This window comes from Drosophila mojavensis, unplaced genomic scaffold, assembly GCF_018153725.1.
Source record: "Drosophila mojavensis isolate 15081-1352.22 unplaced genomic scaffold, ASM1815372v1 contig_36, whole genome shotgun sequence".
In the NCBI taxonomy this organism is placed as follows: domain Eukaryota; kingdom Metazoa; phylum Arthropoda; class Insecta; order Diptera; family Drosophilidae; genus Drosophila; species Drosophila mojavensis.
The window spans coordinates 6,823,388-6,848,920 of record NW_025318858.1 but is presented as its reverse complement, the minus strand read 5'-3'; the positions used below and the strand labels follow the sequence as shown (position 1 = coordinate 6,848,920).

The 25,533-nt window shown below is 40.1% G+C and overlaps 4 protein-coding genes across 10 annotated transcripts; 1 reads left to right on the top strand and 3 right to left on the bottom strand.

Moving 5' to 3' along the window:
* Window positions 1–31: 31 nt before the first annotated feature.
* On the bottom strand, window positions 32–3,097 carry LOC6576184 (alpha-N-acetylglucosaminidase). 3 transcript variants are annotated; one of them, XM_032728708.2, is made up of 3 exons: window positions 3,079–3,097; window positions 2,288–2,622; window positions 32–2,192 (listed from the first exon to the last, which is right to left on the bottom strand). In XM_032728708.2, exons 1-3 carry the CDS (start codon window positions 3,080–3,082, stop codon window positions 96–98), a joined length of 2,436 nt encoding a protein of 811 aa, XP_032584599.2. In that variant the 5' UTR covers window positions 3,083–3,097; the 3' UTR covers window positions 32–95. The 3 variants fall into 3 exon arrangements, with proteins under 3 accessions (XP_032584599.2, XP_002002183.2, XP_032584600.2); XM_002002147.4 differs by lacking the exon at window positions 3,079–3,097 and adding an exon at window positions 2,826–2,912; XM_032728709.2 differs by lacking the exon at window positions 3,079–3,097 and adding an exon at window positions 2,839–2,908.
* An 821-nt stretch (window positions 3,098–3,918) lies between these two features.
* On the bottom strand, window positions 3,919–6,997 carry LOC6576183. The gene is made up of 2 exons (XM_002002146.4): window positions 6,521–6,997; window positions 3,919–6,460 (listed from the first exon to the last, which is right to left on the bottom strand). Exon 2 carries the CDS (start codon window positions 6,452–6,454, stop codon window positions 5,039–5,041), a length of 1,416 nt encoding a protein of 471 aa, XP_002002182.1. The 5' UTR covers window positions 6,455–6,460; window positions 6,521–6,997; the 3' UTR covers window positions 3,919–5,038.
* A 1,228-nt stretch (window positions 6,998–8,225) lies between these two features.
* Window positions 8,226–9,147, bottom strand: LOC6576182. Its single transcript, XM_032729268.2, has one exon. The coding sequence runs from the start codon at window positions 9,002–9,004 to the stop codon at window positions 8,429–8,431; it is 576 nt and encodes a 191-aa protein (XP_032585159.1). The 5' UTR covers window positions 9,005–9,147; the 3' UTR covers window positions 8,226–8,428.
* Window positions 9,148–9,526: 379 nt separating this feature from the next.
* LOC6576181 (A-kinase anchor protein 200) lies at window positions 9,527–25,435 on the top strand. Of its 5 annotated transcripts, none has more exons than XM_032729260.2 (5): window positions 9,527–9,684; window positions 20,986–21,220; window positions 21,296–21,703; window positions 21,780–23,624; window positions 24,631–25,435. In XM_032729260.2, exons 2-5 carry the CDS (start codon window positions 21,032–21,034, stop codon window positions 24,706–24,708), a joined length of 2,520 nt encoding a protein of 839 aa, XP_032585151.1. In that variant the 5' UTR covers window positions 9,527–9,684; window positions 20,986–21,031; the 3' UTR covers window positions 24,709–25,435. The 5 variants fall into 5 exon arrangements, with proteins under 5 accessions (XP_032585151.1, XP_032585154.1, XP_032585155.1 ...); XM_032729263.2 differs by having other exon boundaries at window positions 9,528–9,684; window positions 21,783–23,624; XM_032729264.2 differs by having other exon boundaries at window positions 9,533–9,684; window positions 21,780–22,325.
* Window positions 25,436–25,533: the final 98 nt, after the last annotated feature.

Here is a 25,533-nt window from a genome sequence, read left to right as displayed (position 1 = left end):
GTTTTTATCTGTCAATTATAAAAAATGATAATCTAGAGAAAATTATTTTTATTATGAATGATTATCATTTCATCATTTAATGCATTTCTTTATTATTACCACTCCTCTTCTCCTGATTTTTGGGTTTGCGCTACCGTTACAGCAATTTGGCAATAATTCAGAAAGAGCGTATCTCTCGAATAAGCATTCCATTTCTCATAGATATCGTGTGAGATATTCCACGTGCTCCCTACTGGAGATGTGGGATATGCCTTGGTGTGGTTGCTAAATGGCAACTCGATTTCGTTCTCAACCCGCTGTTTGAATTCGGAGTAATTGAAAGGCGTCTGTGTTTTCAGCGCCTGTATTACAGCCTCCAGAAACATATTCCAACGGGGCTGGAAATAATCGCTCATCAGGCCAGACCATTGTTTCGTCGCATAGTCAGGAATCTGATAATTTGGTCCCCAGGACGTCAGTTGATTTCGTGCATTAAATTCGTAGATTGGACGCTGTTCCTCACTGGGCGCCAATCGCTTGGCGGCCTCCAGCCAGTTGCCCAGTAAATAATGCTCTCCACTGGCTAGTATTCGCTCCATATCTGCAAACAGTTCCAACAGTTTGCCAGCCAGATATTCCACACGATTGAGTTGCTTATGGCGACAAGCTGACTTGAGATTGACGTAAAAGCGATCGAAGCTCAGCTGGAGACACTGGCGCGTGATATCCACCAAGTCGTGCTCATAGATGGCACGCCTGTTATCATTTAGAGGTACCGTTTCCTTCGCTTCCAGCATTAGGCGCCAAGCCTCATAGACCATGGTTACATTGTACCAAACCCAAGGATAATGATGTAAGCTCGGCCTTTTGTTCAACGTATACTTTCCACGCATGCGCTCTCGGCCTTGAAAGGAGTAAACGCTCTCCCGCAGAAGTTGCCACACCTGCGATAAGCGCGTATCATTTACGCCGTAACGTGTCAAAGCAAAGTACTCGAACCAATCTTCAAGCTGCAGCTCATCTGGACTCCAGGCTTGCTCGAGAGTAAGGGCGAACAAGGCATAGTTTTGGCCGATGCCTTCGGGCGTTATACCCACGCCCACCATACTGCCGTTGGGCATGGAGCGTGCAGCTATGATTCCACTAGGGATCAGCTGGGCGGAGCCAAAGAGGCCAAGGTTGCCACCGAAATTGTTCAGCATGCACCACACAAAGGGCTGGCCATAGTAGGAGTGCGTCCGCTCGTATTGCGGAAATTGTTCGCTTTGTAGGTCCAACGCCAGGATGCGACCCCGTGGCACAGCGGTGAGGTACGCCTCGATGAGGTCATTTGTCCAGTAGACGGACTTCAAGAACATCCAACCCTGTATCAGCCACACAGCATCAGCATCCACCACTTGCATCGAGTTGTAAATGGCCTTGGCTGTGTATCGCACGTAGTTCGGCTCGCGAACACGTGGCATCATCTCGTTGAACGGATCACTGAAGTAGATGTGATTGGAGCCATAGACTTGGATGACCCGGCGCAAAAACATTGCGCCCACCTGCTGAAAGAGCGGATCTTGCGGCTCAACAAACAGGACACAGCAATAGGGATCAGGAAAATGGTTCCATCGGTCGGACTGCGTGAAGCTGGCATTGGGAAAGACGCGCCGCATTGCGGTCGGCACATATCCACTAAACGCAGGCAGAGCCACGCTCATGCCCAGCTCACGCTGTGCCGCTAGTATCCGCTGTTGCAGTAGTTGCTGCAGCTGCCTGTGTGCAGGCGGCAAAGGTCCACCCCAGCTTCGCAAATTGCCCATGCGTTGCCAGGCTTGGAATGCAGGACCCGCAAAGTGTGCCTCGATTTCCTGTGGCGTTAGTCCCAGCTCTGTATAGACATCCTGCCAGATGGTCTCCTGATTGGGGGCGATCACTAGATTAATGCCCATCATGGCCATCCAATCGATGTGACGCCGCCACTCATCAAATTGCCACCATACAAAGCTATAGCTCCAAACGCAAGGATTTTGATAATAGATAAGCGGACTGCTGGATTTTGAGCGGTGTGTTACATTAGGCGGATCCCAGTCTTCCGGCAGCTCAATATGCGTTTTAAACCAATCGAAATCTTTTTTCAGCACAAACTTTAGATAATAATGGAAGCCCTTGCATACAGAGACTCCATTTGATCCAGTAATCAACACCCTTCCATTATCTAAGCGACTTATCTATAATTGAAAATCATGTTGATTTCTTGATTATTCTAACTGAATAATCAGCAGCCAATATATGTATATACACAATTACAGATTGATTGACCCACCTGATAGCTACTCGGGTCCAGAATCCTGTTAACTTCCACCTGAAACCATTGCGATGCTCGAAGTCCAATAACACGCTGAATAAGCTGTTTCGCAGCATCTTCCTGTACATCGGGCGATGTGTCTGGTGCAATACGTGCTGCCAAATCCGTTCCGAGATCGCATTTTGTCAAGGTCAAAAAATAGACAAATGTCAAGAGTGCACACAATTTGATGCGCCCGACCATGGCAGTTAAAGTCAATGGCACAAGTCTCACTGAAATTGAGCCGGGAATTGCTTCTCTTGGCTGCCGCAATTGTTGATAATGAGTGTGACGTTGTGGGGGAACGAAGACCGCTATAAAGATCGTTGTATTAGTAATTTGTGAGAGCCAATGAAAATAAAATGAGTGTGTCTCGCCCCGGCTACGTGTATATTATTGCAGCTGAATTGTAATTGAATTTATTCAACTGCAGCTGATGTCGCATATATGTATGCTGAAGCTATAAGAGTGCGACTGTTTATGCAGTCTGTTAATCTTGCCAATTATATTTACTAACTTGCGCCACTTACTATCCGTCGCTACATTTGAGTTTAAAACGGTAAACACAACACAGCTCCAACAGTTTATCGATGTTTGCGCTCAAATAAATTAAGATTTGCATGTGTACACACTGGAAACGTTTGAGTGGATTCGTGGTGCATAAATTACAATGTATAAACAAATTTTTTAGTTTAAAATTCAATATACATTTGTGATATCATTACCAATGGTTGTATCTTAACCATGCACTTTGCATTTTTAAATTTTACCCATTTCAAATTCATTTCTGTACATCAGTTTAAAACTTTCAACACAACATGGCGCTTTTTTCAATGCTTGACGCCTGTACAGTGTACACACTGGAAATGCTTGAGTCGTTTTGTGATCGATACATTCAGATCAATGGGCATCAGTTAGAAAAACAAATATTTGAATTTGGATTTGTGCTATCATTGAAAGGTAGGTTTTTCTAGTAAGAGATAATAATAATAAGCGCAAGTTAAATAGTAATAATACTGAAAAAATGATACTTTTAAATTGGATTGATTTTATTTTAAGTCTCTTAAAAATATATTTTGGGTTTTATTTCAATCCGAAACTTTAAAACTTCTTTTTGTATAAAAATGTATAATTAGGTAAAAAAAAAGTATGTGTGATCGATATTATAAAATATGTGGGGTTGACTGTAGCTAGACGAAAAAGTGAATACGAAATATGGAATAAATATTACTAAAGGTAAATGAAATGAATTTATGAGCTCATACCATTACTGTTTGATCAAAGAGTCTTGAATAAGGTTGATGTATTTAAGTATAAAGTCTTTCATTATGTTATCATTCCTGCCAATTGGAAGTCCACTGAAATCTCTTTTAATGCAGCGTTCCGTTGATTGCAGCCTCCTTATAGCTGCAGCTTCCCAACTGAATACGCTGAATATCGTAAGCAGCCAGTCGCGAATAAGGCGATACCGTAAACAAGTTTGTAGCAGGCACATAGATATCGTATATACCTGTCTCTTTCCCATTGTACTTGACTTACTATATATTTTTTTTCTTTTAAGGAAACAAAAATAAATTAAATTTAATGAAAATTAATTTCGCTTTTATAAATATTTTCGCATTACATTTTTATTGCACATCTTTGTCTTAGACCCTATACAGTAATACAAATAATATTAAAATATTTCTGCATCTAAAATACAAATCCAACAAGATACATGTATATATGTATATATATAGTCTGTATAAATAGCTGGACTCATCATACATCAATTTCCAAACAATTTTGGATAACAATAAAGCAATTTATATAAATAAGATTAACAGCGATTTTTTGGCAAACATATTCAATATAAAAAGCATTAACTTAATGTTCTGCAGACTACAAAATATTTTGGTTTGACTACGTTTAACGAATACATGATGTACACATGTGTACAATCTACATACTTACATATGTCATAAATTATTAACGACTTTTTAATTTAAAAGCCTAACATGTTGCATTTTCACAAAAAGAAAATTCATTTCGCACATTTCAAAAGTGACTAGCACTTTAAAAAAAAAAAAAAAAAAAACAGCCCCATGTGTGTGTGTATGTAAAAATACTTTTGTCTGTATATGTGCACAGTTAAATCTATATAATAAATATAAATATATACGTTAAGTACATCAATTGAAACAACCTGATTGCAATTTTTGTGTTTTCGCTCTGAATACAAACATTTGTGGATTATATTCAAATACACATTTGGCCATAATTTGAATGCCATTCTGGTTTAGTGGGCAATACGTTGAACCCCTTTCTTGTTTTGTTTTGTGGCGCCTTTTCTTATTATTTGTTTTTTTTTTTTTTTTTTGTAAATTCGTTGTGCTTCCTTTTTGAACGTGTTGCGCGCATGGTTTCCTTGTCATTTTTATTGTGATTTTCTATACTTTCTACTCTCTTCACTCGTTCGTTTTCTACTCGTAAATTGAGTATGCTATTCGTCTGGCCGTCTGTCTAAGATTTCCTACTCGTTCCAATTTGGATCCTCTTTGCTTTCTGCTCGATAATTATGCACGCTATTCGTCTGGCCAGATATTGGTTTGGTTGGGTTTAATATCGCTTGACTCATTTCATATCAAGTTGGTAATTCGCTGTTCCGTTTCTATTTATCTATTGTGTAGGTCTTTTCCCTGGCTTCTTACTCGTTGATTGGCATCCTTCTCAACTGGGCTATTCGTCTATTTACTCGCTTATTGAGTAGGCCTTTCGCATGCATTTGCTGTGCCGCGTGCTGCGCAGCTCCCCTTCCTCTGATCCATGGTCTTGTTGATGCTGACCATTGGTGCTAGAGTCGACATCATGGTTAGCTGCTGTAGAGGATTTATTCAGAGCGTAGGTACGTATAAAATCAATTGTGGAATAGCCTTGAGAGCCCACAATTTCTGTAGTTGGTGTCGCGGCTGCTCCAGCCGTGGAGTTTCTGTTATGCGGCAATGTCGTCGTATCGGATACTTTACTTACTTCCGGTGTTAAGGGCGCTGTGTTCGAGAGCGAAAGTCCGCTGCCAAAGCTATTGCCTAGCGGTTTGGGTGAGCTCTGGGCAGGACTCCGCGGCTGATCCAAGTCAAGCACAATGTAGTTGACGCCTGGAAAACTCGTTGGGATAACAGGCTGCGGCTGAGGCTGCGGCTGCTGCTGCTGTTGCTGCGATGAAGAGGCAACCGAATGCTGCGAAGAGTCACGGGGCAGCAGGGGCAGATCCAACCGGTTGATGTTCTCATAGCAACGGTCGCTATCGAAGAGCAAACGATCCACGTTTGCATATAGACGCAACGTTTCAGCGAGAGCCGGCGCTGATTCCTGGGGCGGCATATCGCCCAAGTTTTGCTGATGCTGATGATGCCTACGCATGGTGCTGAGAGCACTATTCGTGGAGGTGGGCGTGGCCTGGTGCGGGGATCCGCAACTGCTCTGCTCCTGCAACAAGCGTTGCATCGGCTGATCGAAGTAGACATTGGCACTTGTGTTGATATAGGCGCCTGGGGTGATAGGCGACTGCAGCGCTCCATTGCTGACCTGGTCGGCATTGACAAGTTGCAGATTTGGCAGCGAATCGGGTGAATCCGAAGTCAAGGCGATTGCATCGCTTGGGTGGTGTTGCTGCTGCGACTGCAATGCGCTTCGTGCAAGGATCGGAGCCGGCTCCAGATAATTGTTGCTATGTGGCTGCACGTCGCTGCGTCCCATCAGCACAGAAACCGAATGCGTGGAACTTACGCGCTCCCGTTCGCGTTCCCGCTCCACTTGGGCAAAGGCATCCGTATTCACCGCATTGATATAGCGCTGAAACATCGGATAGAGTTGCTCGGCATTGTGTATGCGAAACGTGTAGATGCCCGGTCCGGACATGCAGCGGCGTCCAGCCTCGAAGGAAAACAGATCTCCATTGAGACCATACCGTCGCAAGTGCTGCAATGCCCACACAATTGGCTCGCAGCCAGGCGACATGAATATCAATTCACGTGGTGTCAACTCCAAGTAGCCGCTGCGCACAATTGGCGCCTCCGGTCCGCTCGGCTGCAAGTGGGCCACACGTACTCGAAAGACATTCTCCTGTCGCAGCTCACTCAGCTTGTTGGTGCTGGTGATGCAGCCCATCGCGTACTGCAACACCAAATAATGTAAATCACTGAAACTTTAATGAGGCAGACACAATATACACACCTTTGGCTGCCTTCTGTTATCTTTAGCATGGGCACGACGTATGGCATGGGACTTGACAAATTTTGTGGCACTCCATTTAGAGGACGACTATTGCTATTAACTGTTCAAACTTAGTTGGTAGCCAATTAAGTACTCTAATGCTCTTTTGGCAATTTATTAATTTATTGTTATTTAGTTTATTTCAATTATTTTTATTTTGTATTTGCTGCTGCTGTTACAGTGTTCGTATGTTAACTTAACATTTTGCCAACTTGTTTTTAACAGTGCAATTCTTCAAGTACTTCAATCTTTCGTATGCCAAACAAAATATGTATGTATTTCATACTTGAATTAATTTATTTATGTAGGACATTTGATTAACTGATTAAATACCTTGCACTTGTAAAAGCAATAACAAATGGTTAAAAAGTGTAAAATTAAAAATATAAAACAAACTAACTCTGCTAATAGCGTACTTTTGGAAGTGCATAACAGAATCAGCTGATGATAAATTCATCGTTACAGCTATGAAGTATCGACTTATTTTTTGCAAAGTAGAAAATTGCTTACTTTCTTATTTCCTATCTATTTTAACATTTAAGTAAAAATAGTCAATTTGTATAATTATTATTATTATTAATTTATTGATTTATTTTTTTTTAACTGTAGAAATTTAATGCACATTTCGTCCAGAGTAATTCATATCGAAATATGCGTACTGACACCACTGTTTTAACTATTATCTCGAATTCAGAACTCTCAAATACATATGTATATAAGCAAAATGTCTTTTTTGTTTGTACTTATGTATGTAAATACATATGTATGTATGCGAAAATGTACGTGAATTCATTATGTGCAGGTGTATGCGAATTCAAATTTTTGTATTGAGTATGTCCTTGTTTACTTACTGACTCTTGTGCGAGCATCAATCTTATCGGCCCCTAAAAGATCTTCCCTTTAAGAGCAACCGAATGTCAAAACTAAAAAAAACCGAAAACATAAAACAAGCACTTGAATTGCACAATTAATCTGAAAATATTTGCTATTATTTATTTCTTATATCTTTTGTAAATTGGTTAATTTCAATTCAAATTTAAATCGATTAGTCCTTAAAATAATTGTAACACACGATATTTAAAAGGATTTATATTCGATATACACGACTATCGCGTGTAATCTCTAAGCATACAATTATATAAATTATCAATAAAAAACGTTCGAGAATTTCGAATTCAACATTTAATAATTGGCATTTTAAATTAACAGAACATAAATAAATCGGATTTCAAATTAATCGAAATATATCATCGATGAATCGAATAGCTAATAAAAATACATGATTATTTTAAAAATACATTTTTGTATTGTCATTTAATGTATCTGTAGTAAGTGTGGAACTTTCAAATTACCCGTGTCCCACTTTTATATATAACAGTGGATTTTACCAACTGTATCATTAATCAACGTAATTCTAAATATTTTAAAATTTAAGTTAATTAAACTGATTCGCATGTTATTTTTCGTATATCGTACTGCCTTTATAAATAAACTAGCTTTCATGTTAAAAATCTCAAAATAACCAATTTTAATTTGATTAATAATTTCATAAAATGAACCAATCATTTTTCTAAAGCCAAAGATTTGTTGATTGTATACAGAATATCACGTCTTTGATAATGCATTATCGACATATTTCTGTAGCTTTGTGCATAAATGAAAATGGTTGAACGTTTTTACTGTGCTTTTTATTGCACTTAGCTTAACAATAACTTCAGAGATTACAAAATATAATTAACATGCAAGTGCGTAATCAGCCTAATGCGTTTAGTTTTAGCATCACGTTCTTTAGTCTTAATTGCGAGTTAATAGAAGCTGCCAGAGAACTTCCCAAAAAAATCTATTAATAATGAACATATATTCAATCTGTTACCCGCCCGTTGTACCACTCAAATAAATGTCCATCACATCTTTATTTAGGTGGACGAACTGACGACGCTTCGGTATTGGCTGTATATGTGGAAGACGAGTTCCATTCACAGCATTCAGACTGAGCATGGACTCGCCATCATCGTCGCTGCTGGATGATGGCTGCTCCAGACGTTTGCGCTTCGTGTTGGTGCTGGAGGAGACCTCACCGTTGCTGGTTGATGTTGCTGACGGACTATCGGATGTGGAAGAGTATGCCGATACTACACTAGAGCTCTGTGTCTGTTGTTGACTGGTGCTCACATCTGATATGGAATTTGTGGTGCCTGCGGTACGATTTTTAGTCTTTCGTAATTGCACAGCGTGTTTCAGCTTCACCTTGTAGATTTTCAGCAATGTGTCAAGGCAGCTTCCACAGATGAGCGTTGTCCTACGCAATTCCGGATTTATATGTTTGGCGAAACTCAGGAGTTTCTCGTTGGTAATTGTTTTGTGTGGAGGTCGCAGTAGATGGTTGCCCAGACCGCAGTACCGTTTACGACTGGCTGGCGATGTTCCTTTTGGTGTTGGCGGCATCCTTATATTGTTAAATCAGCCTTCAATTTTGTGTGCTTATACACGTTTAAAATTGTTTTATTGCAACGCTTCCTTTGCTCCCATTTCCCGCCGAATACGAGTTATTTATGTTATATTGTGTGCGACCGCATACGGATAAGTCGAAAATCTAATATTAGATATACAAAAATACCAAATCAGGCGTGTGCAATTTACGCGTTTATCGATATGTAATGGTAATATTTGTACATTGATTTGTAAAACTTCTCTAATCTTATTGATGTGAATAAAAGTAACCAGCTTGTTATAAAATTAACCTACATTGTTTTATGATTTATGTATCACACGGTAAATTCTTTACTTAAATATTTTGATCGTTAGCAGTATTAAAAGTTGTAAAAAGCCGACAGTTACGCCACTATTTTAAATTGAGCAGCGGCCAACTCGCCCCGCTAACCTTTTTAAGAGTGACTGCACAGCTATCGATAGATATCAGCGTTTAGCTGGGTGAAGGGAATGAAAATGAAAAAAATGTGCCCATTTGTTCACACACACACTCTGCTTCAACGCATTCGGTTTGTTTGACAGCTCTACGTGAGACAGAAAGTAGTTTAAAAGAAAGAAGAACGAACTGCGGTTTATATTTGAAAAATCAGAATATAAGAATAAAGTGCGTGTGCGTAATATAAGTAACGAGCCAGGTAAATGCAACTTACAATATTCATTTCATTCAAAATGAGTTCGAAAAACGCATAAAAAAATGGCAATCACGAAATTTGAAAAACCAAGCCAAGCTGTCTGAGTGCCTTTGTATGTGTAAGTGCTGCTGTTGAAATTCTGTATAACGCTTTGTATATGTACATTTGGAGTTTAGTGTGTGAATGCGAGTGTAGGACGAGACTTTGTGAATTATGACTTAAAGTCGTGTGTATTCATTAACGCTAAGTGCAATAACAAGTAGTATTGGTTAATAAAGTGAGAAGAAACTAGTAAAACTGCCACAGACAGCTTAAGCAAAGAAAATTCAAAAAGGACGCCATGCTCTTGCCTGCATGTGTGTGTGTTTGACTGAGTGTATGTGGGCTGGATGCGTTGACAGAAATTTGCCAAATATCAGCCAAATTTTATATTAATTCTGATTTAAAAATAAATGATGCAATATATTGGCAGCTTTTAATTGCAATGATAAGAAAAAATCATCAAACACATCTGATTAATAATCGGCATTATTTGCAGCCTTTTTCTCAACTTTGGGTGTGCCGCCTGCAGTTGCGTCGGCGTTGCCACTTCGTCGCCGCTGTCGGCGTCGCTGCCGGTGGCTTTGTATCCGTTTTGGCTCTCTTTCTCTCGCCTTCTCTTTCTTGCCTACTGTATACAAGCCTGTTTCTCTCACTCTTTTGTTGCCTGTCTTGTGCTCTACGTTGCTTATCAACATTCTTCCCTTGCGTGCTTCATTTATCCTTTTACGCTTTGTGCTGTCACTCGTACGCTCCTTGCCTTGTCTCTTCTTTCTTTTATAAGTGCGTATATATGCATGCACATGCCTGTGTACTGTGTGAGCGAGCGAGTACGAGTGCCAGTTTGTGTAGTGTATGAGTGTGTTGTCTGTGCGACTGTTGCCTTGTTCGTTCAAGTTGCCTGACTTGACTTATTTTTCATTGTCGTTGTGTCTTGTCTTTGTTTGAGCATTCTACGCCTGATTACACTTGCCAACACGTTTGCACTTGGACTTGTTCGCTAAAAATATCCTTGCCTAATGCTTACAGTTTGTTATACTGAGTGGCTTTTACTTTCCTCGAGTTTGAGTAGTAGACGCCCAAGCCTGCGGATCGTGCTGATGGCAAATGAAAAAAAAAACCGGGATGACAGAGAGAGTGCGAGCGAGAGTGAGAGAAAAAAATCACCTACCTCTGTTAAAAAAGTATTGCGTCGCAAGCTTGCAGTCAGTGAAGCAACAAAATACATGAGAGTAGTTAGCCTGCTGCCAGGCAGCAGCCACCGCCCTAACTGGCGTCGCTGCTTATTTCTGTATGCATGTATGTGTATACATGCCCGTCTGTCTGCGTGTGTGTATGCAGCCAGTACGGTAAACATTCTGCAGACTGCATACGCCGAAACAGCTAATTATTGACCCACGCAATTGAAACTAAATGAGCAAATTAATTAAAATTAAAATTGAAAATGCATATTCATATGTACGTATATGTATGTAAATAGAGAATATTATTTGTTTATTTTATTATTGATTTAGCCACTATAGCAATTTGTGATACATGAGTTTTCACTGTAGATCTGTCCTTAATGTTTGCTTGGCATTCTGAATCGCACTGAAAGCTCAGCTCGGGGCGGATTGAAGTCGGCTCAAATTACAGACATTTGGTTTTCGAGAGCGGGTGGTGGAAAGAGGATAGTTGAAGGAGGCAGGGGGTGCTGTCAATAGTATTTTGTTATTGTTTTAAATATTGAAGCGAGGGCACAGTGAACCGATGTTGCCAACTGCGGTTGACTTAAACGAAAACAATTTCTGTGGCTAACGTTTTCAATACCGTTACGTAAAATTCGCCAAGTGCAATTTGTGGTCGACTGCCTTACTGTATGGCTGACTCAACATGGGTTACTTATAATCTTAGTGTATATTATAGCTTCATCAAATTTGAGATATAAGTGCCTTAACCTTAAAATTAGTCTTTTGGCCGGGTCGTAGAAAAATGAAGTCTGTCACAGTCAAGTGGAAAGTATTTAAAATCTCTCAAGCGTTCTAGCTGCTGGGGTCTGCTGTAAATTTAGTAGGCACTTTAAAAACATTTGGAATGCCTATGCATATGTACATATGTATATATGTACATGTATGTGTATAACTACGTACTTATATAAATACAGTAAACGCTCGTAATAAAATCTACTCAAATTTATGATATAATTATGTAGTATACATATGTATATTGAGAACAGACGGAAAGGAAAAAACTCTATTTGACAGTTTACGAAAAAAATGTACAGAGGAGTGTAATTTTGTATTTACATTAGATATTGCATCTGTGAACAGAAGGAAATACACTAAACCCAATATGCTCCTATAAATAGTGTAAAATTTACATACATATGTAATATTTAGAGTAACTATGAACAGAGGTAAATACAGAAAACCGGATATATTCCTTTGGGCAATTGAAAGAAACAAAATATTTATAAAGATAAGAAAGAGAAATAGTCTATTCAGGACTTCTGTGTATATATGAAAAGCGAACCATTTCTTATTTGTATTATCTATCGCATGGTTTACTGAATTTTTGCTTAAATGCGAAGTTTCAATTCAATCACAAGAAAATTCTATGATATTGTCTAACAACGCAATTTGTGACGATCTCGAGTCGCGACCGCTTATCTGCGGCCGACCGACCGGCCGGCCGGCCTGACCAAACCCCTCACTCGCCCACATGGCCTACCGTGTCGGCTACGTTTACGGCTCTCGTTTCGTTTTGCTGCTCATCTTATTGCGCTTTGTTTGTTATTATTGTTACGGATTGATTTTTGCTTGGCCTACGAATATTTTTGAATGTGGCATATTTATTTTTGCACACATACATATATGTACATATGCCATTGCTGCTTATTGTTGAATTGGCATTAATAATAATTTAAATTGCCCGCCAACGATAGCCATAAATAAACAAACACTTCGGTGTGTGTGTACTTAACTGTAAATGTACACACGTATGTATGTAGGTGCATTCATATGTAAGTAGTACTTCAAGTGGTTAGGTTTGATTCTTACCGTTAGGGGGAAGCTTGGAAATGCACTGCTATGTTGGCATAAATACGAGAGTATATTTGAATTGAATTTGAGCAAACCACAACATACATATGTATATGTATGTACATGTGTGTATGTACATACATACTTATATAAATATAAATACAAGAGCAAATGGTAATGGCGTCTGTTCAGGAGATGACGGTGCGGCGAGCTGCTCAAGAACATCTTTCACACACATGTTGAATTTGAGTGTGTGTATGTATGTATATACATAAACACATACATATATGTGTGTATTTGAAAAGGGGTGTAAGCCCATCGCAAGGCTTGTCAACACTTTGGCAACAGCGACTCACATATGTACATATTTAAACATTCATGTGTTATTTAATATGAAGTATTCGATAACATTCGCATACATTAATTGATAAATTGATAAGCCATTGTGTAATCAGATTAAATTTGATCAATCATCACACACAATATTTGTAGCAATTTACAAGAATGCTTCGCAACAGCATTTCTTATGCATCTCCCCTTCTGTCTTTCCGCCTCTCTCTCTCTCTCTTTACCTCTCTTCTCCGCTCCCGCTAGTCATTGTAGTGCAGTTGTTTATTTAAAGTTGCTACTGCAACAGTGCCCGCTTGCTGCCATGTGGGGTCATTGTGTGAAGTATGAATGGCAAAATAAAGCAATAAGGCGTGAATATGTATGCATGCGTATGTGTGAACACTTGCGTACATACATCCATATGTATGCGGTGCCGCCGTCAAGGCTCATTAGTTTTGTTATTGACTCCTTACGCATTGTAAGCATACATCAGCGCAGCAACAGAATAAGAAGAAGGAAACAACAGAGAGGAAAAAAAAGAATACCACTATCGCTTTTATCGATAGCTGCTGATGGCCATTTGATGCAATATTGTTGCCTCTGGAGCCCGCATTTCAGCTGTTGACGCCGCTGCTGGCGCTTCCGGCCTTTCTCTCTTTGTCTACTTCTGCTTCCAGCTCTACGCTGCCGTCGCTGTGGTTCGGCTGCCTGTAGCTCTGCTTACATTGCAAACCCCTGGAGTAGAAGTTTCTTTTTGCTTTCTGCGCTGCTTCTGTTTCGCTGTTGACGCTGATCGTAAGTCGGGCGGCAACCGCAGTCGTCGTTTGTTATTTGAGTTGAACGGTTTGGTGTTCGGTTGTTTTGCGACGAACTTTGCTGAGACATTACGATTCGGTTGATTCCCCCCTTGTCCGTTCATTGTGCGTGCTGACGAAAGTGCTTCGCCCGTTATTAACTGCTAACTGTTAATTGTTAATTAGAAGGTCTTCTGCTCATTATTGTGTCAAAAATAAAAAACAAAAGAAAAGAAAAACATCTGCAAAACGAAGCAGCTCCTCTCCTCTGCTACTAATAATAATTTAGTGGCCACCCGCGCAGCTGTCGCAGAAGCACACGACAAAGAGTAAGTACCGGAAATATGTAAGCAGAAACAGCGGGCGTCGATTTTCGCCAGTCGTCGTTTTGTCTTATGAATTATTTATGGATGTATTAAATAGCCGTTTACAATACCAAAGTGGTCTGGTCCGGACACAAAGCCAAAGCGTGCAGCGCATTGAATTTCTAATCAGAATACTCAAGGCGCGCGTCACTTGCGATAACTCACTCATTTCTAAGCCTCCCAAATGGGCGTTAAGCCAATCGAGTGACTAATTGGCATTCGCCTTTGCGTCAACTACTGCCTTTATAACAACTATTTTTTTTTTTTATTGAACTACTCGCACTCACACTCCTTAATTAGCTGCAAAATCCAAAGACAAAAACATATAGGAAGAGAACAACACGAACGGATGGCAAAGCCCAGCCAACCGGTTCCACCAGCAATCGCAGCCCACTTTATTATTTTTTGCCAGCTACGCTTTAAACTTGCATCCGCATCCTTCAGCAATATTTCGACTTGCTTATGTGTGCGTGTATTTCAAGTTTTCTTTTTGATACACTTGTAAAACTGGCGGTCAGGGTTGCCAGAATTTAAGTGTTTTACTGCAAAAATAGTAGCTAAATTGTGGTTTTAGCTGTAATACAGCTAGAGTGACAACACTAGCTGCATTATTGCTGCTGCAAATTGAGATTTTCTTGGTCTGCTTGTATCTGTTTAGATTTTACATTGAAATTATTACTCTTCTCTTTTTTTTTTTTTTTTTTCTTTTTTAAATTCTGATAAATTATTATTCAAGCTTACAGAAATGATTTTCAACCAAACGTGAATTTTTAAAGATCGCAATTAGTTAAAACTGAAGATCCGCGTAGTTCAGTTAGTTAATCTACTTTGGCCACCAACCAACCCGTTCGCTTCTTTTATTTTATCGCATTAAACAGACGCACGTAAAAAATAAGTATATTGTTTACCAAGATCACTTTCTGTAGCTTATCATTTTGTATGGCCTTGTCAGTGAAGCAACGCATATCTAGACTTCACTTCTACATACACACATATTGTATTGGTATGTGTATTGTATGTATGTATGTTAAGTAGTTGCGATCACGTAGCTCCCACACTGAATTACATATAGAAGATTGGATTCAAGAGAAATATATTAGGAGTTAAGCCCTAAATCGTCATTTCTATTGTTAAACTCCAAGTTAACTGTGATTCACATACAGTTGCCGCCTGCACTGCAATTGATTAGCCCCTGAGTCTTATGGCGTATTTTCTTGTTTATCAATTGTGCGTTGTTTGCTTCGGCTTGCCTTTGCCTTCTAAAGACACTTCCTCTCTATTACTGTATTTTCCGTTTATAAATATATTTATTTATGTACTCAATTTTTTTTATCAATCGTTGGGGTGTACTTTCTTTCAGATATCAAAGCAGCGACATAACTACCGTTATGGGAAAAGTATTTGTATATGCACATACATATCTATGTTTATATTTGGGATATGTTCGTTAAGCAGCACTATACATATCAATAATAGTGAAGAATTCAGTCCGTCGAAATGCTGACCGGAAATGATAATTGAAAGAATGCTTTCTTTTATTTTTATTGTCGCTCGCATTGCATTGTGGGTATATGAGTTCTTAGCTTGTAACTAATTGCGGCACTTGTTTTACGTATCCTTTTCATATTGTCGTAACGCATAAGACAGCAACAAGAATAACAGTAACGTCGACAACCGCAGCAGAGCTCTAACCAATTATATCCGGTTATTTGAGACATTTTCTGAAACGCACACACACACACACACTTACACTCATTGGAAACAGTGAGTGGTATTGCTGCTGCTGTTGTTGTTGTTCCTCTTCGTTTTCGTGTATTGCTGCTTTCTGCTTTTTTGCACAATTTTCTCTGAGTGCTCTTCTCCTCTCTCTTAATTTGTTGTCGTTGTCTTTTGCTGCGTGGGCCACAAAATTGTTGTCTTATTTTGTTCTCTTCACAATTTGTGCATTTGCTGTGCTTAAGTGCATTTTATATGTATGTATTTGTATATATTGATGTATGTATGTATGTTCTGTATTGGCTATATTTAGGCGTGGCTTATCAGCAGCAGGAATGCAAACACACACATAAACACATGCATGTGTATCAAATAGCATTGACAAATATGCAATGCTTGCACTTGTATCACTGTACATAAGAGTGGGTGTGGGTGTGGGTGTGTGTGTGCGTGTGCGCTTGCGTCTGTGTTTTATTGTTGTCTACTGCACTTCGCTCCTTTTCTTATAATAGTACACTTATACTTACACACATACTTATATATTTGAGCATGCGACTGTCGCCGCCTGGCGGCTGATTGAAGAAATTGAAAGGAATGAGCATCTTGATGCGCTCTTATGTCTGTTTGTCTGCCTGTGTGTGTGTGTGTGTGTGTGTGTGTGTGTATGTGCGTGTTTGTGTCAGCTGTCAAGTGCGTGCACAGAGGAGTGAAGAGAGAAAAGAGCAGAGGGCTGCTGCTTGAGACTGTGGGCGTTCGTTTGATTAGTTTATAAAAGTTCAATTACGTCGCGTTTGTGCTCTAAGAGCGCGCGCACTTACCACGTTCCCAGCGTTATAAATGTTATAAATGCCCTACACAATTGCACGACAATGCAACTGGAATCCCAACTGGAATCTGTATGGTATGCGCATACAAGCACACACATACACACACATTAATATATTTATAGTGTATTTTGTATGTAGCATGACATGAAATTAATGTTTGTCCAGTTGGCCAGCCCCGGGCTCTAGTGTGTACGCATTCCTGCACAATCAATTTAATTTACGTTTCGTCTGGCTTCTCTGATGGCTGCGATCTTTTAGTGATGGGAGCCAGCGGCAGAGTGGGGCGAATTAGGGAGGGGAAGGAGGCGTCAAATTGAAAGCGCAGCCGCAGCAGCAGTATAACAGCTTAAAGTGTCAAAATTGATAGAGAGCAGACAATTGAACACATGCACACACACACACACATACGCCCAAACATACGATGTGTATATACATACATATGTACATAGCTAGCTCTTTGTGTTGCTGTTGTTGCATTTCGAACATGCTTCATTGTTGATAAATGCGCTTTTATTTATAGACGACATTACTCTGCGCCTGTCTTGCTTGCGTGTGGCTGGAAGTGTGTGTGTGTATGTGTATGGTCTTTGCTTTCCTTTGTCCCTTGGTTTATAAATTTTCTTTTGCTGCATACAAAGACGTGGCTTAAAAGTAATAGCTGTGAGAGGTTTTGGTAACTGTTTGTGTGTGTGTGTGTGTGTGTGTGTGTGTGTGTGAGTCTGTGACATATCAAAGGTCAAGTTTAAATTAAAATTAACTAATAGAAGCTAAAAAGCAATGCCGTGCGCGAAATCTTTTAAAGAATGCCGACACAGTCCAAATTGAGTAATTTGAATGGCTGTCAATCATTAATGTACATATGTATGTATGTAGAGGTTAAGTGCGATGTAGGGATATGTAAATTTCGTGCCTATCGTGTTAATCTTGTAATTACTTTGCATCGCATTTTTTTGCATGTCATGTCGTGTGCCGTCAGTCTGGCAACGCTGTCACATTTTTGATGTGCCTTATGTGGGCCGCGGCGGCGCTCAAGTATATTCACACGCCCCCCATTGGCGGCGCCGCTGCCCGGCTGTGACGTAGCGTCGACGCAAACGTTAGCGTCGTTGAGCACCGTTGCCATGGCAACGACGACGACGACGGCGGGCAATGACCGTGGTTGTTGTTGTTGTTGTTGCATGTTGTGTAAACGTAGTAGAAGTTGTTGTTGTAATCGTAGTAGTAGTAGCTGTAGTAGTAATAGAAGTTGTAGTAGTAGTAGCATTGAAACGCCGGCCGGCAACCCTCTTCTCGCGCATTGTCCTTGCTCCGTTGTCCTTTTTACTCGCTGGATGCGTCATGTCGCAATTTTACTTGCGCTTTTATTCTGCTGCTGTTAATGCCAGCCTGCTTTAGCTTGGTTATTGCGCTGTCTATTTTGGTAAGGGTTGAGTTACGACTACACCTGTGTTTACCGCTGTGTATGTGTGAGTGTATGTGTGTTGGCATATTCTTGCGATTACTCATCAACATTTTTGCATATACATACAAGTGTACATACATATATGTATGTATGTATACATGTAGATATTCTGTTCGAAACGCTTGGATATTTAATTTGAATTTATACGATCAAATTAATTGCTGCCTCATATTGTTTTCTTTTGATATGTTTTCTGTAAGTGTGCGTGTATGTGTGTGTTACCTGGCGTCAAATTTGCTTAGATTCACTTATATTAATCTGGAGGTGAGTCCGAAAACATTCGAAAGCACAGAGGTGGCATTCACTCAGCTAAGGTGTTTGGTGTATTTGATGGGTGGTTGGGTTCATTGAACGGCGGCACAGCGGAACAGCGAGAAGCGGAATGTGAAATGTGATGATTGCTCTTAAAATGTTTCGTTTCAGTTTCATTTGCCTCGTTCGTATTCAATTCAATAAAGCAATTTAAATACACACGTGTACGCATGGCATGTACGCAACTACAGTGCGACCTCTATGACGACGAACGGTCAATTATTGTGCTGATCAGTGATTATGATGTGACTGTGAGCATTTATAGAAAAATGTATCTGAAAAAGTAGTTATGTTTATACTTAGCAAAATATAATATGAACTATGAATTTAAAGAAATGTTTTAAATGTATGTGCACTTATCAAATGGATTTGTGACCATAAATTTCATTGAAAAGCTATTCACAAACAGCTGTTGGAAACGGTATAGACAGAAATATATAAACATGCATATCTACTTATATACATACATATATAGTTATACATACATATATAGTTAGTATAGCATGCACTTAGAAAACGCCACAAAGGCAGCTTTCGTGCCAGCAAAAAGGTCCTCGACAGCCGGTCCTGGTATATGCTGCATGGTCAAATTTTCGGCTTTTTTTCCTTTTCAACCCCTAAAATTGCAGCAACCTTTCTTTTTTAAATTTTGCGCTCAAGCGCAAGCTTCCCTTTTGCTGCCCTTGCCGCCCTTTTGGACTTTCGTCCGTCTCTTGCTACGATTAAAATTCTGTGGTTGGGTTTCTGTTTCATTTCGGCGAGTCGAGGCGAGCCGAGGCGAGTAATTCGAATTTGAAAGTGACGCATAGTACGCCAGCACTAAGAAGAAGAAGAAGAAGTACAAAGGGGAGTTTAATGCCGCGCCCGCTTTCGCTCTCCATCACACTCACTCGCACACAAACAGACTTTTGCTCTGCATGTGTCAGCCTCTGTCGCCATCGCCGTCGTCGTCGTCTTCGTCATGTGTTGCTTCATAAATATTTCCTGGATTTGATGAATCATTTGCCGGTCAAAACAATTTCATGATAGCTGCTTATATTAGTATTATTCACTTGCTTTGTCTTTCGGCGACGTCTGATAAGCGGACTCGCTGCTAGAGATGAGCTGATTGAGCTCCAAATAATACGTATAACAGCTAACCGTTATACGCTTACGTACATATTGTAGACACTGATCATCATAGAGATGTGCGCTGTGTACATTTATGTATGTGTACCTGTGCTTGTAAATGTGAACGTGAGTCAAAAAATATTCGCTATCGTTGAAATTTGAAAATCACGCAGCGAACGGGTGCAAATGTACCGAAAATGTACTTTAAATACGTAATAGATGCTTGGCTTAAATACTAAATTTATAAATAGATTATAAATATTTAAAAATACAAATTAAAAATTTTAAAAAATATTGCACTTAAAATTAGTTTTTGTGCATTTTCCATTAATGAAAATACTATAATTTTCTATTTATAAACAAAAGTTAAATGCACTAGCAAATGTAGCAAATTTACAGATAAATCGAATTTCTTATCAAACAGCTACATTAATCCTAGAAGCGCTGTCAGTGTTGCCCTATCGTGCAAATTTCTAGAATTTGCTCTCGGCTTAAGGCTTACTTTCAATCATGAGTGATTGCTTTGGCCTAATATATAAGTAATTCGATTATAATAGTTGTTTATTTGGGAGTGGCAACGTAATCTGACTTTTCGTTTTTTAGGAAAGACAAAGCAAATGCAGAAAAGCTTTATTGGAGATTTAATACTTATGTATGTATATACATATATATTTACCGTGGTTCAAAGCTTATTTCAACTAGCCAGCTACGCTAAAAGTATTCAAAGGGATGATTGACCAAAGCATATTTCTTTTAAGAATAAATCAAAATTTTTAATTTTATTATTTTCATTAAATGTTTTAAAAATATTTTAAAAATAAATGAGGTAAATTCCTACGATGTCACAATATTTGTTTAGGTACTGGTTGAATTAGGCTGTGAGCCACTGTGCCTATATGTATTTCGCATCTGTGAACTCCGTGCCTTATCAGCCCAGCGCAGATCTGTAGATGTATACAAAAGCATGTGTACATATAAACGTACATAAAATGTATGTATGTGTATATATTTTGATTTTCCTTTGTTGTTTGCTGCATTGGAAGTTGGCGTGCATTAAAATGTCAAATGTAAAAATAAAATAGCAAAGTTGATTTTGTGAAGTGTGCGTTGCTATTTCTCGATAATCGACACTTCCGAAGATCCAAACAGATAGATAAATATATACTATAAATACAGAATATACAGACAGAAATGAAAATAAATTAAAACATATGTATTTATAGACATTTATATCTATACATATTGATTGAAAACATAGAAAACAAAGAGCCAATTGACTTAATGTTATTTCCTAAATTCTTGTCGCGCATCACCCGCATCTATTTACAGAACAGACACAGAACCAATTAGCAATTAAAGTAGAGGACCAGCAAAAATGGGTAAAGCTCAGAGCAAGCGATCAATTGACATTACCACCGATCCGAAGAAGGTTGGCGAGGGCGACGAAGTCGCTGGCAAAGTTGAGAAAATTGAAGATGTCGATCAAACGTCGGCGGCGCCCGCATTAAATGGCGATGCGGCGACGCCAAAGGAAGCAAACGAGGATGCGGCTGCAGCGGGCGAGGTGAGAAACTCGAACGGGAACATAATTACGAAACGAGCTTAAAACGATTCTCCCCATTTCTAATTGTAATTGCAGAAAAAGCCGACCGAAGAGAACTCTGAGAACGACAAAGATCTAACCACCGAGAAGAAGGCAGCGGCAGCAGCAGCAGATGCTGCAGCGAAAGGCGATGGAGCTGCCGGCGATGCGAGCGCTGATGCTGCCAAAGATGAGGCAGCAGCGGCATCTGGGTCCCCCAAAGAGGAGGATATCTCGCCACTGGCCGATGAGAGTATCAAGTCCAAGTCCAAGAAGGATAAGGTGAAAAAGAAATGGTCGTTCCGTAGCATATCGTTTGGCAAGAAGGACAAACAGAAGCCAGCCAAGACAGAGGAGCCTGCATCCCCAACAGCTGCTGCAGCAACGGCAGAGACCGTTGCCACGAATGGCGAGGCGGAGCGACCAGCAGACGCAGCCGAAGGAGCAGCCGCTGACAAAGCAGAGGTAAACTCCACTAAAACTGAATTATTATTTTTATTTGGATTATGTCGATATATGTACTTATGTATATGTTGTTTAGCAGTCAAGCGCGGAGGCAACAGCTGCAGCTGCGCCGGCATCGCCTGTGGCTGAAGCTGCCAAACCCACCGAGAATGGCGCAGCCAGCGAACAGGAAAAGCAGGAGGAAAAGAAACAGGCGAATGGCGATGAGAAGTCTGCGGCGCCAGCAACAGTAAGCGAGGAGCAGACAGCGGCCAAGTCAGAGAGCTCAAGCACCACCGTCACTGCTGAGCCGCCGAAAGTGGATGAGCCAGTTGAACAGCCAAGCCCGATTCCAGAGCCCGTTAGCAACAAGAATGAAACCACCGAAGTTGTTACCAATGGTCATAGCGGTGCAGACGAGCCACAATTGACCAATGGGGACAAGAACGGCTTGGCCGCAACTCCAACCGAGCCAGAGGCGGCAGCAGCATCAGCAACCACCAGCAACAATGTGGACGCTGAGCCGCACCACCAGAACGGCACGAATGGAGTGGCTGAGACCAACGAGACAGCCACGCCACCGCCAACTCCTGTCACTGTCGAGTCTGATGCCGAGCAAATTAAGAACAAGTCGCAAATTGAGGTAAAACAACAACTAGACAACACAAACAACACTGTAAATACGAGTACCACCACAACAACAACAACAACAAACGCCACTGAGAACAACACTGAAAAAACCACAGAGACCGAAACAATTGCAGCCGCAGAGTTAGTTCAGACCCAACAAGCCAACTCCCAAAATAACACACTACCACCTAACACAACCGACACAACCACCGACAATTCCGCTTATCTTCCCACCTCCCAAGCGCAGGACGAAGTGCAAGCGGATGTCGCCGAAGAAGAACAAGTGGTTGCCGCTATTATAGCGGCTGTTAGTGAGAGCTCCGATTCCGAGGGTTTTGTCTTGATTGCACCACAGCCAACAGCAGCAGCAGCAACAGCTGAGTCCCCACTTGAACCACCAGCAGCAACAGCAGCTGAGTCCCCGATTTCAGTTTCCCCTGAGCCTAGCGTAGAGCCTCTACCCGAATCACCTCAATTCGTAGCAGAGTGCAAACCTGATGTCCCCGTTTCTGTAGCCGAAGACAGTGGCGAACCTGATGTGGTGGCCGTTGAGCCCAGTCAGCCGCCACCACTGCCCAAGTCCCCGCCACCGTCGCGTGTTTCGGCATTTGCACTGACCACAGACGAAGAAACGCAGGACAACGAGGACGATGACAAGTTCGTGAAAGAGGAAACAAAGCAGGAGAAGGAGGTTGTGCTTTCACCACCTCCACCAGCCGTGGTGGAGCAAGATCCACTCTTGGCGGACATTGAGAATCAGGCGGAAGCAATTGTAAACGAAATCACCGAACAGGCAGCAGACATTGCAACGGAGCAGGATAAACAGAACTCATCCATAGTTGAGGATGAAGAGGAGGACATAGTCGAGACTATCGCTGAGCAGCTAAGAAGTTCAAGTGCTAAAATCATTACCGACGTGGATGAGGATGATAACGAGGACATTGGGCAAAAGCAGCTTACGAATGCAGCTAAGATCAGCCAGGAGGAGTTGGAGTCCGTGCAGCCAGAGCAACCGATTATTAATAACGATCTTGAGGCGAAGATCATCAGCCAGGAAGAAGAACAGATCGAGGATGTGAAGAATAGCGAGGACAATGCTCATGTGGCAGGCGAATCCAGCTCGCGGGGGAATGATGACAAAGAGCCCATTGTACAGCCCCTAGAGGAGACGCAAAAGAATAACGTTACAACTACTGATACCGATATTGATAACGAGAACGTTAATGAGAATGAAAATGTTATCAGTAGCAAGCAGAGTATAGATAAGCTGCTTGCACCTGCGGACATTGAAGTAGATGCTGCCCATCATGAGGTGAATAACAATCGAACTCAATCAAAACTCAACTCTCAACTTCACCACACTTCCCCATAGACATTTATATACGTAAATGAATTTTAACATTCGTCGCTCGCTCAATCGCTCACTCACCACAACAGTCAGAGATGCGCCATATGAAATAATTCAAAAATTCCTGCGTTGGGCTCCTCTATTTCTATTACTGTTATTTTTCCAATGCTCACTGCTATCTGCTCTCTGCTCTTTCTGTGCTTCTCCCATGCATCTCAGTTGTCGTTTTTTATGTAGCAAACAGTAAACTCTGTTGTTTGTAAATGTTAATGTACCTGACTGCTTCTGTTAAGCTGCAGCAGCTCATTCTGCAGTGTAGTCTGTTAAAGCTAATGCTAAGAGGCCCTGTTATGCTCGCTATGCCGGTAACTAACTGCATGAACTTGTGAATGTATATGTGAATGGAATGTAAAATGGAATGTTACTAAAATCAATAGGCGCGCATTTGTGAAACGTAAACAGTGCTGTTGCTTCTACATGCACTTCAATATTAACAAAACATAAACTCAAACTGACGCCTAACTATATATCTACCCAAATCCTCAAACTTCCTGTACAAAAAAAATAAACAACGCACACACACACACACCAAACAAACACACACACGAATACACGCACAACTTCCATGCACAGAATTCCCAGCCTAATTCCAGTTATCCCATCTCTAACAAACTCTGTTTGGCCGCAGTTAACGCATTTAAACGCAGACTTTACAATCCGTACTTTATTTTAATTTCGATTATTTTTTCGATACATTTATTTTTTTTCTATCATTATTTTCGTTGTTTAATCTTTGGCAAGGCTCATTGCCATTTAATCCATAAATTGTTGTTGTTGTGCTTTGAGTTGCTTTTTCTTCCTCCTTGTGTTCATATCCCAAATCTATATTGAATCAAACAATTGTTTCGTATAAACATATATGTATACATATATAAATGGCCAAATATTAATAAATATTCGTTCTTTTTAGGATATCGCTAAGGATCTGAAGGAGAAGAACGCCGCGGCAGATGTTACAACACAGGACCTGGCCGTGACATGCGAATAATACTAATAATTATTATATATATTACATATTATTAAAAAAAAAAAAAAAAAAAAAAAGAAAATAAGAAAAAAAAAACAAACACGTAAAATCAAATAAGAAAACAACGCAACGTAAAACCACAATTAAAAGATACAACACGAGAGCAAAACAAAAAAAAAAAAAAAAAACATAAAAGCAAAAATACACTTTTAACATTTACATATTTTAATCATTTTTGTACGAATTTCATATCCCTAATCCAAGATTACATGAGCATATATTCAAGAGCAAATGAAACAAACAGAATATACGACTACACTAATACACTAACAAACACACACACACGTCTCCACCTCCAACTCCATCGCCCACCAATAGACGAGGAAACGGTTTTCAAGTGGTGGTCCAATTGAATTTTGATGCTGATGCACCACAAATCACGTATATTCGTATAATCCATTAAAAAACACGCATTTATAAGAGAACACACACACACACAACCCTTTTACACATACTCTCCTTCACACACATACACATACACGCATACATACCATTATCATATTGATGATCATGATAAAAAGTGAAAACGAAACAGAAATCATCCATGAAATGATGAAATTAAGAATTTTTTGAATAATTTCTACTATACATTTAACTGTAAGTTCTAAGAAATTTGTAAAGAGTTTTTGGACGAAATATTGGATAAATATATATTATAAAATATAAAACGCAAGTGTGCTCCACTAAACTGAACTTGAGGTTTGATATTGAAGGATATAGATACATATATATGGTTCGAAGAGCAAGAGCTGCTTATGAATATTTATACACTCATACATATATACA

Bases quoted from the DNA above. Each gene is read 5' to 3' on its own strand.
- LOC6576184 (XM_032728708.2), bottom strand. The intron at 2,193-2,287 runs GTGGGTCAATCA...TTTCAATTATAG, and splicing joins TGGACCCGAGTAGCTATCAG to ATAAGTCGCTTAGATAATGG.
- LOC6576182 (XM_032729268.2), bottom strand. From the start codon at position 9,004: ATGCCGCCAACACCAAAAGGAACATCGCCAGCCAGTCGTAAACGGTAC.
- LOC6576183 (XM_002002146.4), bottom strand. From the start codon at position 6,454: ATGGGCTGCATCACCAGCACCAACAAGCTGAGTGAGCTGCGACAGGAG.
- LOC6576181 (XM_032729260.2), top strand. From the start codon at position 21,032: ATGGGTAAAGCTCAGAGCAAGCGATCAATTGACATTACCACCGATCCG. The intron at 21,704-21,779 runs GTAAACTCCACT...TATGTTGTTTAG, and splicing joins CAGCCGCTGACAAAGCAGAG to CAGTCAAGCGCGGAGGCAAC. The intron at 23,625-24,630 runs GTGAATAACAAT...CGTTCTTTTTAG, and splicing joins TAGATGCTGCCCATCATGAG to GATATCGCTAAGGATCTGAA.